Raw genomic sequence first — 17,099 nt, 5'->3', positions numbered from 1 at the left:
CATATGCTTCTTGCCATGATTATGCCAGATCTTTGAGATGAATTGAGAATAAGAGTTTGAATCTGTATGTCCTTTTGGGCTATTATTAAACTCCACAATACTTGATTTTTAAAATATTCCAGGAGAAGGTCTGGCTCAGCCAGTAGAGCGCACAACTCTTGATCTTGGGGTGAAGCCCCACGTTGGGTGCAGACTTTACTTTAAAAAAAAAAAATCTCTTCCAGGAGAGATTTAGGGCGTCTTCTACATGCCTGACATAAATACAGTTTGGAGGCAAGATGTTTTCATTTGTTTTGAGACTTTTCTCTAATTTTACTGTCTACCTAAACACTTAAAGAAATGTATCCTTTTGTTCTGTCCCTTTACCCCCAAACTATTCAGGTGTGGGAGCTGCTCGGTCTGGGAACCTCACATTTATGGTGGGAGGCGTCGAAGATGAATTTGCTGCTGCCCAGGAGTTGCTGGGGTGCATGGGCTCCAATGTGGTGTATTGTGGAGCTGTTGGGACCGGGCAGGTAACAATTTCACGTTAATGACCCTGACCTGATGATACAAAATTGGCTAAGGTTCATTTGTCTTTCCTGACCACACTATTATTCCTCCCTACTCTGTTCAATCTATGGATTCTTTGCTCAGATTTTCTTAAATTAATTGGGAATAAATTTGTTTTCCATCATTCCTGTTGGAATGAAGCAGATGTCAGCCAATTAACTTATTTTAAAAGATACTGGAAATTCCATCTTTCACATTCTGATATATCCTCCTGGTGACCACTGAAATCAGCTGTAATGCCGCTTCTGTAGGAAGTGTGCGTGGTGTCTGCATTGCTGTTATCCTCCATCGAATGATGTGCTGCAGCTTGCTTTGTAATACAGTCAGGAAGAAGTAATCTGTGCACTTCTATCTTTTTCTTGAAAAACACATAATTTTCTGGGCACCTGGGTGGCTCAGTCGGTTAAGCGTCCGACTTTGGCTCAGGTCATCGTCTCACAGTTTGTGATTTTGAGCCCCATGTCGGGCTCTGTGCTGACAGCTCGGAGCCTGGAGCCTGCTTCGGATTTGGTCTCCCTCTCTCTCTGCCCCTCCCCCACTCACACTCTTGTCTCTGTATCTCAAAACTGAATAAACGTTAAAAAAATTTTTTAAAAAGAAACGCAGATAATTTTCCTTTAGAAATATATCAGTTCTCTAATCAGACAGAGGTGAATGGCAGCACTGAACTCAGAAGTCAACCTCATTGTCCCCCTCCCACCAACACACACACTCTCACTCAATCTTCCCTCCTCTTAATGCCTCGTTCTGGTCTCTGCCACCCTCTTTATTTTATTCAAGACTTCGATAGTATCTCAGATAAACCTGTTGTCTCCATTCTCTTGTCCAGTCTCCAAGTTCAGGTTCCACTGGTTTTTGCTTCAGTGTCTCTCCTTGTTGACAGTCTTGTCCATTCCTCACATTACCTGATCCAGTTTTCTCCCGTTGTCTCATACCTCGTGTACTTCTCGGAAAGCCTGGATGCCGGGTTTACCACTCTGCCAACGCTGTAACCAGAACCAACCTCATCAAGATGTTTGTGTCATCATAGACTTCCCCATTCTGAAACTTTGAATAGATGCCTGTTGCCTGTTGTGTCAAATTTTAACTCTCCACCCCAGCTTTCATAGCTTCTGCCCCAGGCTTAACTATCCAATTTCTTGCCATTCCTTAAAATGTACGCCCATGAGTCAGTTTTCTTACTCTTCTCCCATGCTCTGATATATTTAATCCCTCTTACGTATTTTTCTTTTCCTGTGCTCTCTTCCTTTCTCCCTCTTGCCTTTTTAAATTCCTGCCTGGCCTTCCAAGAGATGGCTTCAGGTTCTACTTCCTCTCTGCTCCTACCCTCAGTGATCTTGTTTCTCTGAATTCCCACCGTCTCTGTCCTACAGCCATATAGTTTCCCACCTAATTGTTGTTTGTTTGTTGCCTTTCTTTATCTTTAGTTACTCTATTGCCCCAGTTAGAATGTAAGCGCCTTTCCATAAAGGGCAGGCGTGTTGGAGACGTTATGTACAACTTGACGACTGGAGCTAACACTACCATATGGTGTGTGTGAAAGTTAAGAGAGTAAATCCTAAGATTCTCATCACAAGGCAAAAGATACATTTTTTTCTTGTATCTGCATGAAAAGATGGATTGTAACTAAACTTGTGGTAATTATTGCATGATACAAATAAGTCACATGATTGTGATGTACAGTCTAAAGTTATACAGTGCTGTAGGTCGACTATATCTCAGTGAGACCGGGGGGAGAAAGAGCAGTCATGCCACATAGGTCAGTATTCCGTATAGACTGAGCCCACAGAAGGAGCTCGGGCACCACTGTGAGTTTCTTACCATCCTGCTCCCAGGCAGCCTGGCATGCTCAGGAGGAGGCATGGAGCACCACCACGTTCCTTTCCCCACGTGAGAGAATCAACAGTTACACACTCTTACTTCTAGAAAGAAGCCTGTGAGGTGGGTGAAGAACAACTTCCTGTGAGTTACAGCTTGAAAATGAAGATATTTAATATGTACTTCATTTCTTTTCAGGCTGCAAAGATCTGCAACAACATGCTATTAGCCATTAGTATGATTGGGACTGCCGAAGCTATGAATCTTGGAATCAGGTTTGTCGAATGTATATTTTCATGTACTAACAATTTTTATGGGCTTGCCTATTTGATTTTCTGATGTTGGGGGAAAAAAAAAAAAAACGTGTTCATGACAGATGGATGAGTTGATCCAGGAACATTCTGAAAGGACTTCATTATTGAACTTTAATAGACTTTGCTTATTTGATGACCACTGGGCCCTGGAGAGCAAGAATATTCTTTGCCACAGCCATAAAATGCATTGTCCTGTATATTTGAAGTTACATTATCCTTTTTATATGGGAGCCCCATTTCTTCTGTTGTATTGAAATGCAAGGAACACTTTTACTATAAAATTTAAACATGCTTTGGCAGTGTAGGGCACATTTTTGTAAAACACCGTTTTAATGTACGGTGAATTCAAGTGTTACAGTAGCACACGGCTGCTTTTATGTATCTATTCACTGAAAGGCCTTTTGGTTGTTTAGTCCTGGGAAAAACTGGATGGCATTCATAAAGCTGCAACTCACGTACATAACTCTTCTCATCTTAACTGGCTTGTGGTTTCGTTACTTTACATTTAGGGTGTGTCTTCCCATTAAAATAAAATGGCATTCATACTTTGCTTAAAGTGATGCAGGAATTTTGTTTCTCCTATGATGACGATCATCTTTTAGAATGCTTAAGGTTAATGTCTTAATTTTAGCCTTTCATCTTTTGGGTTAGGAATGTTACATATGATTAATCACCCAGTTAATTTTTTGAATGTTTTGTATTGCATGAATATCATAAGTACACATTTCTTATTTTAGAAAATGCTTCATTAGCAAGATGCTTCATTCAGGTGTTTTCTTCACATTTCCCCAAACTGCTTACCAGATCTATCACAAATCAAAGTAGTGTTTCATCTCACAGCTTTTGATAAAAGCAATAAAAGAGCCAAAGTGCTTGAGATATTCTTTAAAACACAGTAATGGATTCACATTTCCTCTTAATTACCATATCAAGATGCCGTTGTTTATTGAATTGCCCTTGTCTCAGATGTTAAACTATCTTGACCTATTAAGTTGTCATGTTGTAATTGAGATAAAAGAGGAATTTGCTTTGCATCAGTGCTAATTGGTTTATCAATATCCTGTACCATTTACATTTTAAAATTGAATGTCTGTAAGATGCTAAGGCATATCTGTACGAAGCCTTAATAAAATGAGTAGTATACAGGGAGCTGTTCAGAGTGGTATGTATTGTAGCCAGTTTTAGGCTATGGGTCACTTAATCATAAATGAAAAACTTGTTACTAGTGACTTGTTTTCATGTCCATCCTCTAGACTAATTTCATGGAAGAGGAAGATGTAAATTTCTGGAACCAAAATTGCACACAGAACTAATTGGTGTTGACAGTAGGATTAGAGCATTAGTATGCATGTGCATCTTTGGAATTTTATCTTCATTCTTCTGGACATAAATGAATAATAAAAAAAAAAAAAGCAAAAGCCTAGATAACCTAGGCTATGTTGTACTGAAATTTCCCTCTTTATCTTCACTAATTTGTTTTATATTCTGCTTCTTACTCTGAGCGTCACTGGACCAGGGTATCCCTTAGACATAGTGACGTATCCTCTGGCCTTCCTCAGATACTTTTCCTAGCAAAACTCTTACCAGATGGTCATTTGCTATTCTAAAATGAACTTTTTGTGTGGTTAGTGCTGACAGAAGTCTAACTCCAAACACCAGCCAATAAAGACTAGTAGGAAAGTCACTTGAATCAAGTGAATTGAATAAAATATACACTGAAATATGTACTTTGGCTGCTACAGTGACTTCGTTATCAAAAAGAAGATGAAAAGTGAAAAAATTCCAAATAGAAATGTTAAGAGCAAAGGCAATAAATAGATTTTCCTGTTTTATTGGTTTTGATCCACTATGATAAAAATAATGTTTAGAAAGATGAAACTTTAAATGTTTAATTCTTCTGAAACTCTACACACATATATTACTAACATATATATATAATATTTGCATATATCATATATAAAAAATGAACACAATGTAGGAACTTCCTAATTTTACTTAACTGTTATAATAACATATAACTTTCTGGTGCTTCAGATTACACTAATGAATTGCTTGTTTTCATAATATTAGGATTTTATCAGTTTATCTTACAAAGATTCTCAGTGGTTTGAAAGTCCTAAAAATGATCGCTTCTGCTATTGTCTTTTCTCCATGGTTTACAGACATGGTTTAAAGTGACAGGATTGTTCTCTAATAGAGTATAGAGAGCGGCCACGATTTATTGAGCTTTGCAAGGTGAAAGAGAAAATTGGCATCAGCAAGCATAAATTCCCAAGTAGTAAATTCCCACAAAGTAGTACAGCATCAAAGTGGCTCAGCCACATTTATATTCTGTTCACTCCGAAGTGAATTTTTTTTAGAGCATTAATGTCAACATTTACAAATTGAGTCACCTACTCCTATGAAGTGATCATTTCTGATTAATTTCATTCTCATAAGTCAGTGTTTTTTCTAGAACACTGTTTCCCATTTTTTAAAAACTAGAAGAATAAAGTCATACAGTCTTAAACTCCTATTGACCCTATGATCTTTTACAGTGAGTCTTTATGGATATAAGGAAAGTGTTAAATGCTACTTAAAAAAAAAGTAAAGCATAAAAAAATACAGATATACAACTTATTTTTGAAATTCTTTTTTAAATTAGGCTGTTCTACCTTCTAATTGGGTTCTAATTAGGAGTTAGAACCTAGTTTTACTGGCACTGAAGGTGTCCTGCTTGCATCAGAGACGGTTTAGCTGCCGTGTGTCGCAAAGAAACCATGTGGATAATGGAAGCTTTGTTGTTCTGTTTTTATAAAATTTTGCTCCACTGGGAGCTGTCTTTTTTTTTGCTTCTCTTTTTTTCAGTATTGGTGGTATAACAGGTCATTTGCATTACCAGTCAGGACCTAGGCCCCTAGCGACAACCATATGATCTTCTTCCCACCTTAAAAGAAACTTCGGACAGTTGAACTTCTGGCAGGCTGTTCAAGATGAGAACTGTCCCACAAGTGTCTTTTTAGTTTCTTGGCTACTGCCCTTAGACGGTGGTGCGTTTTCACTTAGGTGATGACTTGAAGCCTCTTAGTTGTATCCCCTGATACAGATATCATAGATAACAAGTGGCGCAAGGTTTATACTAAAAATTTGACCACATTTCTTTTTTTTTCTTAGGTTTATTTTTTTATTTGGAGAGAAAGAGAGAGCACACGTGCGTGAGTCAGGGAGAGGGACAGAGAGAAGAGAGAGTATTCCACGCAGGCTCCTAGCTGTCAGTCCAGAGCCCAATACAGACAGGGTTGAACCCACAAACCATGAGATCATGACCCGAGCCAAAATCAAGAGCCAGGTGCTTACCCAGGTGCCCCAACCAAATTTCTTACTAGACTGATAAAACACTATCGTACTGGCTTCTGGACTGTTAGATTCACTACCCACATGACCCAGTGAGACTGAGGGCGGTGGGAGGGTGGGTGTCTGTCAGTGCTTGCATCATAGCTCTGCCGTAGACTTCAGCTTTTCTCGTCTATAATATGACAAAAATAATAGTATCTGTACACAGAGTTGTTGTGAAGATGAAATGAGTTCATCTGCGTAAATCTTTTAAAATGGTTCCTGGCACATTGTACATGTTCAACGTGGTAGTTATCGATGTGATTGATGGTGGTGATGGTTAGTATTTGAATTGAATCGTAACTTTAACCGTGGTTTCTTCATAACGCTTCTCACCAGCTGACATGTGTATTTATGCGTTTGCCTTTTGCCTGTCTCCCTGGCTAGAATGCAAGCTCCATGAAGGGGATTGACTTTGTCTGCTCATTGCTGTGTCTTAAGAACATACCTAGCACATAGTAGACACTCAGTGAAGATTTGTCAAATGGATAAAGGGGGGAGGCGGGGAGGGAGGCGCTTCTCCTGCCTCAGGTAAAAGTTACCCCTGTGTGTGTGTGCGTGTGTTAACTGGCTTGTTCCTAGATGGCAGGCACAGCCCCTTCTTAGCTTCCTTACTATGTCTCCTTGGCTCTAGGCATAGCACCTGCACCTGGCACATCTGTTAAACATTGATGAATAAGTGAATGATCTATTAAAACCAACTTAGTCTTAAGGTACCTGGGTGGCTCATTCAGTTAAGCATCCAACTCTTGATCTAGGCTCACGAACAGTTCATGAGTTCAAGCCCCATGTCGGGCTCTACGCTGGCAGTGTGGGGCCTGCTTGGGATTCTTTCTCTCCCTCTCTCTGCCCCTCCCCTGCTCACGTGTTCTCTCTCTCTCTCTCTCTCTCTCAAAAATAAAAAAATAAAAAACTGACATAGTCTTAGGTGTTTCATTTCCACATCCCTTCCTGTGATACAGACATCTCAGTTTAGTGACCTAATTTGCTTTGTTCTAACATAAAACCAGACAGTATACATATTTCTATAGAATATAAAGTAAACAAAGTTTTTTGGTCCTTTAAAGGCCTTGGTTACCGTGAAGGCAAACATTTGGATTCTCTTTAGTTTTTTTTTTTTTTTTTTTATAGCGTATGCAATCATTTTTACTTCTCTCAAAAGTTCATTTGAAATTCTTGTGTTTTAAAGGTGAGTAGATTTGACACAGTGACGTTTATTTGAGTTGCATTATATATGCGGTCAGAGCAGTGAATTCTTTCTCTGTTTATATCAGAGAACATTCCAGCAATTGTAAAGCCACATGCATGCACGCGCACACTCTCGAACCACATCCAGTGGCAAGTTATTATGGGGACTGACAGACTGTCATCCTTTTGATGGCTTGAGCTGTATATCTCCTGAACAGCAATGGGGCTCTTATGCAGAAAGTATCATATGTTCCCAGCCAATTTACAGGGAAACAGCAATAACATTTTATCATGGTTGAGAGCCCAGTAGCTGCTTCCTATTAAACTTGCCCTTTCAGATACCTGTCTTGGATTAATTTGTTGATTTCAAATGGAAACTCAGTCTTCTCCAGTGAAGCATGACGTTCTAGGATAGACTCTCTGAATGACAATTACTGTGTATTCTAGCTGGTTTCAGACCATTACAAGCCTTAGGCACAGTGGAAGACAGAGGACTTCAGTAACTGATTTTAATATTATGTCTAATTTTAACTGTCAGTTATATACGTGCCAGCGAAAGAACGCTCAGAAAGATGAAATGCAAAACACTTCTAACTTGCTCTTTTTAACGATACACTTTGCTGTAGGGTGGGGAGTCGGGGGAGGGAAAGCGGAGAGGGACCGGCCGTCTCCCAAAGGGGAGCCAGCACAGCGGGGAAGCATCAGATTTGAAAAGCCAGCACGTAGTAACAACTGCCACCAGGCTTTTTTGCGTGCCCCTCAGGATGCTTCTAAATAGTAACACGTTCGCCAAACAGGGTTCCATAAATCAGTGCCTGCATTTTTCCTTGAACACTCAAGAAAAATGAGATGCAGGGTTTTTACAAAGGATAAGAAGCTTTGCTCCCCATTCTGGTGAGTACTGTACCTAGAGTATGAATCGCGTTAGCAGTAAAGGCTGTTGTGAGGTTCTGTTGAGTATAACCAGGTAGGTTATAAAGAGAACAGTAGCTCTGCTGCTTTCAATGGGACGAACCATTTTAAAAGAAAATCTAAATTCAGAAGCCCTTGGATTATACTTCAGACGGAAGGGAAGAACGATATTGAGGGATCTTAAAAATATTCCCTACTCATGGAACACATTAGACATAGAGGTTCTTGAACATTTGTGCTTAGAGAATACATTTGCAGTTATAGCAGATTAATTGTTAATACATGATTTTTACTTTTTCACAGTATGCACATTGGCTTTCTCTTTCCCAAGTCATCTGCTTTAACAGCGTACTGATAGCCTCTTTGTATTCCAAAGTGGGAAGAAAGCATCAATAACAAACTACACCTGTAACAAACTTGGAATTTGTATAAAGGAATGAATGAAACTGTTGGGTTTCTTTTTGGCAGTCTCCCATTGAACGGAATGTGTGACATCCGATTATAGTGAATCTTCTCCATCTGTTATAATCCTTAAGAAAACTCCCCATTGTAACATGGTCCACCATATGAATTCACATATGTGGCATGCTGCATATATTCCTTGCACCACAGCTACTTCTTGAAAACCTGATTACATAACAGCTGTACTCTGTGCTATGTCCATACATATCCTGGCTGTCAGCTTTAGCCCCCTACTCCAGCATTGGAAAAATGTTTACTGGCCGTGACACTCACATTGGGGAATAAACAGACACACGTTTCAAACACACAGAGGAAACAAGAACTTAAGCAAGCCACAATGCACAATTTGTTTCACATTAATATGTGTCTCTTTTCCATCTTTTTTTCTTCCTGGAAAAGAGGTTCTAAGGAAAAGCAGAAAGCTTTTATGACAATTGTTTTATAATGTCTCTTTGTGTGAAAGAAACCAATAAATCGCTGGGTAGGAAGCTATATTTGAACTTGATTCAGTGATACTTAGCAAACCTATGCTTCCCAGACTGCATTTAGATTCTCAGAATCAAAGTAAAATAGCGTTTTGGTTCTATTTTTTTTCTGGGTCCACAGTGAACAGCCGTTGATGCCATCAGCTCGGTGATAGAACAAATGATGTTTCCGCTTGGGCAAGCTTTGTTTTATCAGGATCAGTAACCTTATCAGTAGTTGACCCAGAACTATAATGCATGTCTCTGAATAGATAGCATATGTCACAGCTCTGTGCAGACTTGCTTCATAAGCAAGATCGTCTAATGAAGATTTAATAAATAAGGAAAAGTTTTGCAGCAAGAAATGTCTTCTTTTATAATGATAACTTCTCTTAAGCTCATTTTTTTTGCTCATGGCTCATCTCTTGTATTCATTCTCATAAAAGCTAGAAGAATAAACATACATATAAATGCAACCACACGGACTCCCATGATGCATAGTTTATCTGTCAATATTTCTTTCTGAAATCTATCATTTGTGAGTAAAGGATGTAGAATTCAGATTATCATATTGGTTTAAGGTTCTTATGTGACACATAAGTGCAGTAATATCCAAAAGACGAGAAAACCCATGCGTGTGATAAGCCAACAACTACGCAATTATGTGTTATTTCTTAAAAGTGGGATATAGTACAGAGGGTTTTCTCCCAGTGCAGAACATCCTGGCTCAGAAGTGCTTAATCACGAGCTTTTAATACTCTATAATTTAAGATTGAGTTCTTTGCTCTCCTCAGTCTGCTTTGATTTTTGAAGACATATAATAAATGGAGAAAGAAGATAGAGCGTCCTCATACGTAAATAAATCACGCATGACTTGTACATTTTGACATGTAACACTGCTTTCCTTTGACCTTTGACAGGTTAGGGCTTGACCCAAAACTATTGGCTAAAATCCTAAACATGAGCTCAGGACGGTGTTGGTCAAGTGACACTTACAATCCTGTTCCTGGGGTGATGGATGGAGTTCCGTCGGCTAATAACTATCAGGGTGGATTTGGAACAACACTCATGGCTAAGGTATGTCTCTGTCCCCGAGACGGAGGGGCACAGATGTTTAATGGTCTAACCACCCATTCCCCTTTAACAGAGCATATGTCCATCCTAGACAGCAAGATTACTAAAACAGCGTTTCACTTACTCACTGGAAATTAGTTAAAACTTCGCTCAGATAAAAATCCTTATCTTGTTCATTTATGTTCATTTATATTCCTGCCCTTTCAGATGAGAATAGGCTGGGAGTTTTATTTTGTGCTTGGGTTTGTTTGTACTGTGAAGATGGGCAAAATTTTGTTCTTCGTGAGAAATTTTCATTAATTTACCAAGTCCTTAGAATGGAAGCAGTAAGAATTTTCTGATAATGTGTTGACATTGGATACACCTGTCATGGAAGGGGAGACTATCTTTCTTATGATACTAGATTTCTAAATACACCTTCCTGCTTTAAAAATATGTACGTATTTATGTGTCAAGTCATTTGAAAAGCAAATAGTTGGCCTCCTCCTGTTTGTGATCTCAACTTTAGAAAATACTGTTGACAGGAACAGACTTTCAGCTATTTCCCATCCCACCCTGCCCCCATAGTTGACTTTTTCCTGATTACCAAAGTAATAAAAACGTACACCCGGGCACCATACTCAGTTTACTTTCCTCCATTCCCCATGGCGCCCTGTCCAGTCTATTTCTTGACGGTGCCTTGAATTCATGCAGTTCCCTTCTCTGCCACCACCAGGACCTTGGCTGAGCCTCCCTCATACCAAGTCAGCCCTTAACTGGCGTCCTTGCCTTTCATAATCCTCTCCGGTTCATTTTCCACACCGTGGAGGGAGCACGCCTCCAGAGGTGCAGGAACCAGAGGGTGCCGGTTCCCCTACTCAGTCTCTTTCACAGTTTCCAGTTACTTGTAGATTAAAGTCCCTCTCTGCGAGTTGTCTCACGAAGCCCCCCATGATTTGGCCTTTGCTCGTCCTACCAGCCTGCTTCTGCCTTCCCAGCCCGTCTCTTTGCTTCAGCCATACTGAGCTCATTTCTGCCTGTCGTCGTCTCCCACGTGCAAACCTCCACGCGCGCTGTTCCCTCTGCCCGCATCGTTTGTCCTTGCCCCCCTCCATCCCAGCTTCTGGCACAGTACCTGGCCTATCGCCAGCGCACTTCACATATGTATTGGATAAAGCAGTGGTTGAAACTACGTTTCTTATTTTGCAGTTTGATTTCTCCTCATGTTTCATGTAAGAAAATACTTATTTTTATGCCAGTCTGTATCCTGTATTTAGGTTTGCATATCCTCCACACGGGCTTTTGTAATTGTGCTGTATGGCTGTTGCTAGAAACAGGAAGTAGCTCCTTAAGTGTATTGTTCTCATCGAAGCTGCAAGTGATTTATTAGGGCACACAGAAGAATGAAAGAATCGCATTTATGCTCAGTTTTCCATTTGGTGTCTATGTGAAGTGGGTTGTGAGCTGTTAGCTTATTCGGTTCCAATAATAATGCTAATAGCTCAGCCTGAGGAAGTGGCTAACACGTAGAGTATAATAAGAAGTAGGAGGCGTCTGATCAGAAGGATCAGATGAATATTCCTGGCCTCCTGGTCTTTTTGTAGTGCTGACTTTGGCGACTCCGTGCTAGCTGTCCTTCACTCTCTGGTTCACCTGTGCATTAGCCATTATCTGCAGTGGCCCTGCCCAGGAAGAATCTGCCACTGTTAAAGTCTTTCCTTTAAGATGACTTCCTGCGGGGCACCTGGGTGGCTCAGTCAGTGGAGCATCCAACTTCGGCCCAGGTCATGATCTCACAGTTTGTGAGTTCAAGCCCCATGTCAGGCTCTGCACTGATAGCGGGATTGGGATTCTCTCTCGTGCCTCACTCTCCACCCCTCCCGCACGCGTACTTTTTCTCTCCCGCTCTCTCAAAATTAAATAAATGAACTTTAAAGATAAATAAAATGATTTTCTGGATCATAAACAATTGTGTTTTCAGCTAATAGCATGACAGTGCAGGAGTCAAACATATGGATGCTACTGTTGTCCTTCTGTCTATGAAATGTAGTTGTGATCTCCCTTATAAAGTGGATCTCCCTTATAAAGATCTCCCTTAATTTTGCTTGGAATGAGAATACTTAGGAAGGAACTTAAAAAAATCTTTCATCATCTCAGATTGCTGTTAAAAGACACACCATATAGCTAATTAGATTTGTATAGAGAAATTGATGGGAGATAAAGAACTTCCCATCGATGCTACGTTGATTAAAACAGTTATACCATTGTGGTTCTGCTTGGACAGGTCAAGGCTTTATTTACTAAGAGATGTTTTGTTCAGTTGTCTTAAATTTTATTCTGCTAGGGGATGTTGTTTAGAGGCTTGTACATTTATTTCTAGGTCTTAACATCATAAAATTCTAACATGTTGTGTGTATATAATCAGAACACAGTCAGTATGAAAACTAGATCATTCTTCTGAACTCTTCAGCCTACATGTCTGTTTGTAATGGCCGCTAGGGAACAACATGTGGAAAATCACGATGATTCTTGGTACCCCCTCAGTATACCCACTTATGTAAAACAGAACTTGATCCTCCGTCAACTTGTTGAAACCTTACTTCAATTGTTGTATGTTTTTTCCTGAACTACCCACTTAGCTCATGGATTCATAAATAGTTTATTCGATTAGTGAAGTGGAAACTATTTTATTTATTTAAAAATATTTATTTTAAATTATATATTATGAGCTTCAAGGGATGCTTTCTTTTTCTAACATTTCAAGATACAAAAGCCTCTCAGACTAAGCACTTTTCTGTTTTTAGAATGTCCATCCTTTAAGGGAGCAGCCACCAAAGCTATTTCACTTTCTGTTTTTAGGCTTAGGCAGATTTCATTTGGATATGTACTTGCCCCTTAGAAAAATTCTAGACCTTTCTTCTCGATAGTATTGTGTTCTCTTCAGTATGTTATGTTAACTCTGAGTTCTTCTGTTCCAGTCTGTGTTCCAGTTAACTAGGTTAAAAGTTAAATGCAGTCTATGTAGATATTCTCTCTGTCATTTGAAAATAAATATATTCTGCAGATTCGCCACAAAATGATGTCAACAAGAAAGGTTGGTCTGGGTATAAGCAATAATGTAGCTGGATGTTTGTTAACTGTGGAGGTAACAGTTCAACTTGCTTTTTATTTTTAGGAAACTATGGAAGAATTTAAGGTTCAGCAGATTTTTCAGATCTATTGTCTACATGTGAAAATTATACAAATAAGCACAAAGTAATGTTTGCACCTGTACCATCATACATATTTAAGAGGCTCGAGATTTCATTCATCTTTTAAACTTGGCTTTATTTTTTCTTTGAATAATTTTCTCCTTTGAGTGGATGATATCAGTAAGTGCTCCGTTAAAAAGGGTGTTCCTCAGAGATTAGAAACATTTTTGTCTTGCTTCTTGCTTTCCCCTTCCATTGTTGGGGGCATCGGTGACTTCTGCATCGGTGGGGGCAGTGAGACTGGTAACGGTGAGAAGGTCAAGTTGGTTTTGCCACTAGTTTGCAGCTCTTATAAAATCACAAATATAATGAAAAATGGGGAATATTTGCTTCTCTTATCCAAATCTTCCCAGTCTTCCATCAACCCCAGATACTTTAGGTTTGGACAAGAATCCATTGTAATGGTAGTGAATGTTCATTAGCTATAGTATATGAAAGATTTATAAAGTTAACTGTGTCTATTTTTAAACAGCCCTAAGTTTTTTGAAACTCTCAGGGTGAAGCGTCAGCTTGCTGAGATGTTAAAGGGTTGTCATGATGGTGGATGTCCCACTGCACTTCAGATAAAATCCAAACTCCTCACTAAACATATTAAAGCTCCCGTGTTTTATGTGTGCCCATCCCAGACTATTTCCCGCCCCAGCCCCATTGCTCACTGTCACTCAGCCTTGCTGGCCTGCTTGCTGTTTCTTGAATATCCAAGCCATGTCCCAGCACAGCGCCTTCACCTTGCTGTTCCATCTGCCTGCGACTCTATTCCCCTAGCTCTCTCCCAACAACTCGCTGCTCCCTGACATTCGGATCATAAATCAAGTGTCTTCACCTCAGAGAAGCTTTCCCTAAACATTTCATGTCGGAACTCTCCTCCTTCCACTCCGCGCTTGCCGTCCACCACTTCCCAACCCCTTCCCCTGCGTTAGTTTTCTTCACAGTGCTTGTCTTTGTCTCAGATTTTAGTATTTGTTGTCTGTCTTCCCCCGAGCTTCACAAGAACGGCGACTGTATCACTGGCGCTTGGAACAGTGCTAAGTACTCGTTGAACAGAGATTGCGTGGATATTCAGTAATTCCATCATGGGGTTTGTTTTCGACTTATAGGCTTCTGTAGATTTGAAAAAGCATTTCCCTATGTGATCTCATTTCTGTAGTAACCCATCCAAAGTCAAAATAGAACAGACAGGTCTGGGAGGAGGAGTAGGGAGGCCACTCAGAAATTAAGATTTCTGTCCGGAGCATTTTTGCCCTATGTGAAAGTACTTGTAAAAGGGTATATAACCTGCCGCAGTATTTGTAAGTATCTTCTTTGTTCAGGCTTCATTTCTCCTGCTTTGAAACCAAAGCTTTAGGAGCTGCATTTGCAAAGTGAGCCTTGGCCACCAGTCTCAATGTGTTCCTTCCTGCCCTTGTTTGATTTAGGATCTGGGGCTAGCACAAGACTCCGCCACCAGCACAAAGACCCCGATCCTTCTGGGCAGCCAAGCCCATCAGATCTACAGGATGATGTGCGCAAAGGGTTACTCAAAGAAAGACTTCTCTTCCATCTTCCAGTTTCTACGAGAAGAAGAGACCTTCTGAGTTTGCCCTTTGGCCATGGACACTGTTGGAAATCAACCTCCATGTTGGAGCCTCCTTACAGCTCACTCCACAAGTAAATGGGCTTAATCAAAGGTCACCTGCCTGCTTTTGATTGTCTAGGTCCCAGTAAACCTTAGGATTTTTTTGCCCATTTTTAACTGCTTATTCTCTTTATCTATTTAGCAAACCTGTGTTATCTCCATTTTTTTTCCCTGCAAGCCACTGATGGTCTCTGCCAACTAGCTGATTGACCTGTCTTCAAAAGTTTCATCCTTGAGCATCTTCAACTAAATCGTTGCATACTTCAATCAGGATATGATTTATTCCACTTTGCAAATAAAACCAAATATTTTTTCAACAGGATGAAACCTGTCTGAAAGCAAAGAAAAGAAATTGGTGTGGGGAAAGGAGTTAGAAAAGGGGAAGCACAGCGCATTACTACCTGCATCCCTCGGGAAGTGTGTCCTGTTAACCCAAGTGGTGCATTGCTGAGGTTACTGACTTGTTCTCCAGGGAGTTGGTAAAGCTAACGAACTCTTTGCTGCATGTTTTATCATTTGGACCCTGTTACATTATCTTACTGTATTCTTCAGGTTACAACTCCCAAAACTCAGCCAACTTGTTTTTTATATTTTTGCTTCCTTGTACATTCTTACTACATATTTTTTGACTTTAAAAGAATGACATCGTTAGAACCGTTTCAGAGCCAATGATGATATTTGCTTTAGATAATTATTACACTATTCTAAATATAACCATATTATTTTGAATTCAAATAAATTTCTATGCTGATAATACTTTCTTGGAGTTTTCGTGTCTTCCTAGCCATTTGGTGAACAATGAAATGCTCTGACAAATTGGGGTTCCAGACTGATGGGGAAAGGGTGGGCAGAAAAGGAAGGGAGGGAAAGTCAAAAGGAACTGAATCTGAATTGGCCAGTGGCAAACCAGCTTCATGCTGCTCAGTCTGAGTCATTAATGGGCATTCATTTGAATGTTTTCAGTTGTGGGTGCAATAGGAATTCAGCCTGTGTGAACTGGAATATGCCCTGGTGTAGACTTTCCTTACCCCAGCTCCTAGAAATATACTTGGTGATAGACCTAGATACCAAATCTGGCAGAAGTATTACTACTTCCATCAGTTGCCTGGTGATAAAAAATTCCAGGCACTGTTGTAAGTGCTGGGGCTACCGTGACAAACAGAACAGACAAAGTCTTGCCCTTGTAGACTATGGATTCTGGTGTCTCGCGTGGGGAGGAGTGGGGAAGGGAGGAGGGATGTGAGAGACAAAAAAGCAAATGTTTAATGCGTATATCGTTAATAATAAGGGGAAAAGGCAGGACAAGGGGGATGTATGGGAGGTTCCTGGGGTATTTTGTTACAGTGGTAATGTGGCATTTGAGCAGAGATAAGAAGGAAGTGAGGGAACAAGCCATGCAGATATCTGAGGAAAGAACATTCTAGAAACGGGACAGAAAGTACAAAGGCCCAGAGGTAGAGTGATGCTGGATATGGGGAAAAGCAAGGAGGCTGTAAGTGAAGTCCCAAGGCGAGGGGGGCCAGAACTTGTTGGGCCATGTGGGCCGTTAGGACATTGGCTTTTATTCTAAGCAAGATTGGTTGTGTATCAGTTAGCCAGAGTGAAAGCTAACTGATAAATTGCACCTCAAAAGTTAGTGACTTAAAATAACAAATGTTTATTGTTTTTCAAGATTTCTCTAGGTCAGTTACATTATTCTTCTCTCCTGGGCCAGCTCTTGTGGGGATGGAGGGTCTACTTTGGCCTCACCCAGCTGGGACAGCTGGAATGGTTGGGGCTTTTCTCCACAGAGTCCAGGAGGCTAACCCGAGTTTCTTCATATGGTGGCGGAAGGGTTCTTAGTGGCCACATAGGACAAGACCAATGAGCAAATGCTTTGCTGGGTTCTGCTTGCTTCATGGCTGTACTGCCCTCTTGGCCGAGGTAAGTCACATGGCCCAGCCCAAAGTCCGAGTTGAAGGGGATGACATCAGAGCGTGGACACAAAGACATTAGGGTGGTCATTTTGCAAACATCCTGTCACAGCCAGCCATTCGGGATTTTTTTAAGAGGGTTGATGTGGTCTGACCTTAAAAGGGATCATTGTGGCTGCTGCGTG

At 40.4% G+C, this 17,099-nt stretch overlaps 1 protein-coding gene across 1 annotated transcript in view; it reads left to right on the top strand.

Moving 5' to 3' along the window:
- HIBADH (3-hydroxyisobutyrate dehydrogenase) overlaps positions 1–15,757 on the top strand; it is a 105,314-nt gene extending 89,557 nt beyond the window's left edge. Inside the window, exons 5-8 of the mRNA XM_039229905.1 lie at positions 382–515; positions 2,569–2,645; positions 10,003–10,159; positions 14,802–15,757. Coding sequence (XP_039085836.1) covers positions 382–515; positions 2,569–2,645; positions 10,003–10,159; positions 14,802–14,960 — 527 coding nt within the window. The 3' untranslated portion in view covers positions 14,961–15,757. The remainder of the gene's footprint in view (positions 1–381; positions 516–2,568; positions 2,646–10,002; positions 10,160–14,801) is intronic.
- Positions 15,758–17,099: the final 1,342 nt, after the last annotated feature.

The sequence above is a fragment of the Hyaena hyaena genome, unplaced genomic scaffold, assembly GCF_003009895.1.
Source record: "Hyaena hyaena isolate Hyena2069 unplaced genomic scaffold, ASM300989v1 scaffold_40, whole genome shotgun sequence".
Lineage (NCBI taxonomy): Eukaryota > Metazoa > Chordata > Mammalia > Carnivora > Hyaenidae > Hyaena > Hyaena hyaena.
The sequence above is the reverse complement of the archived record's forward strand: the minus strand, read 5'-3'. Positions and strand labels throughout refer to the sequence as shown.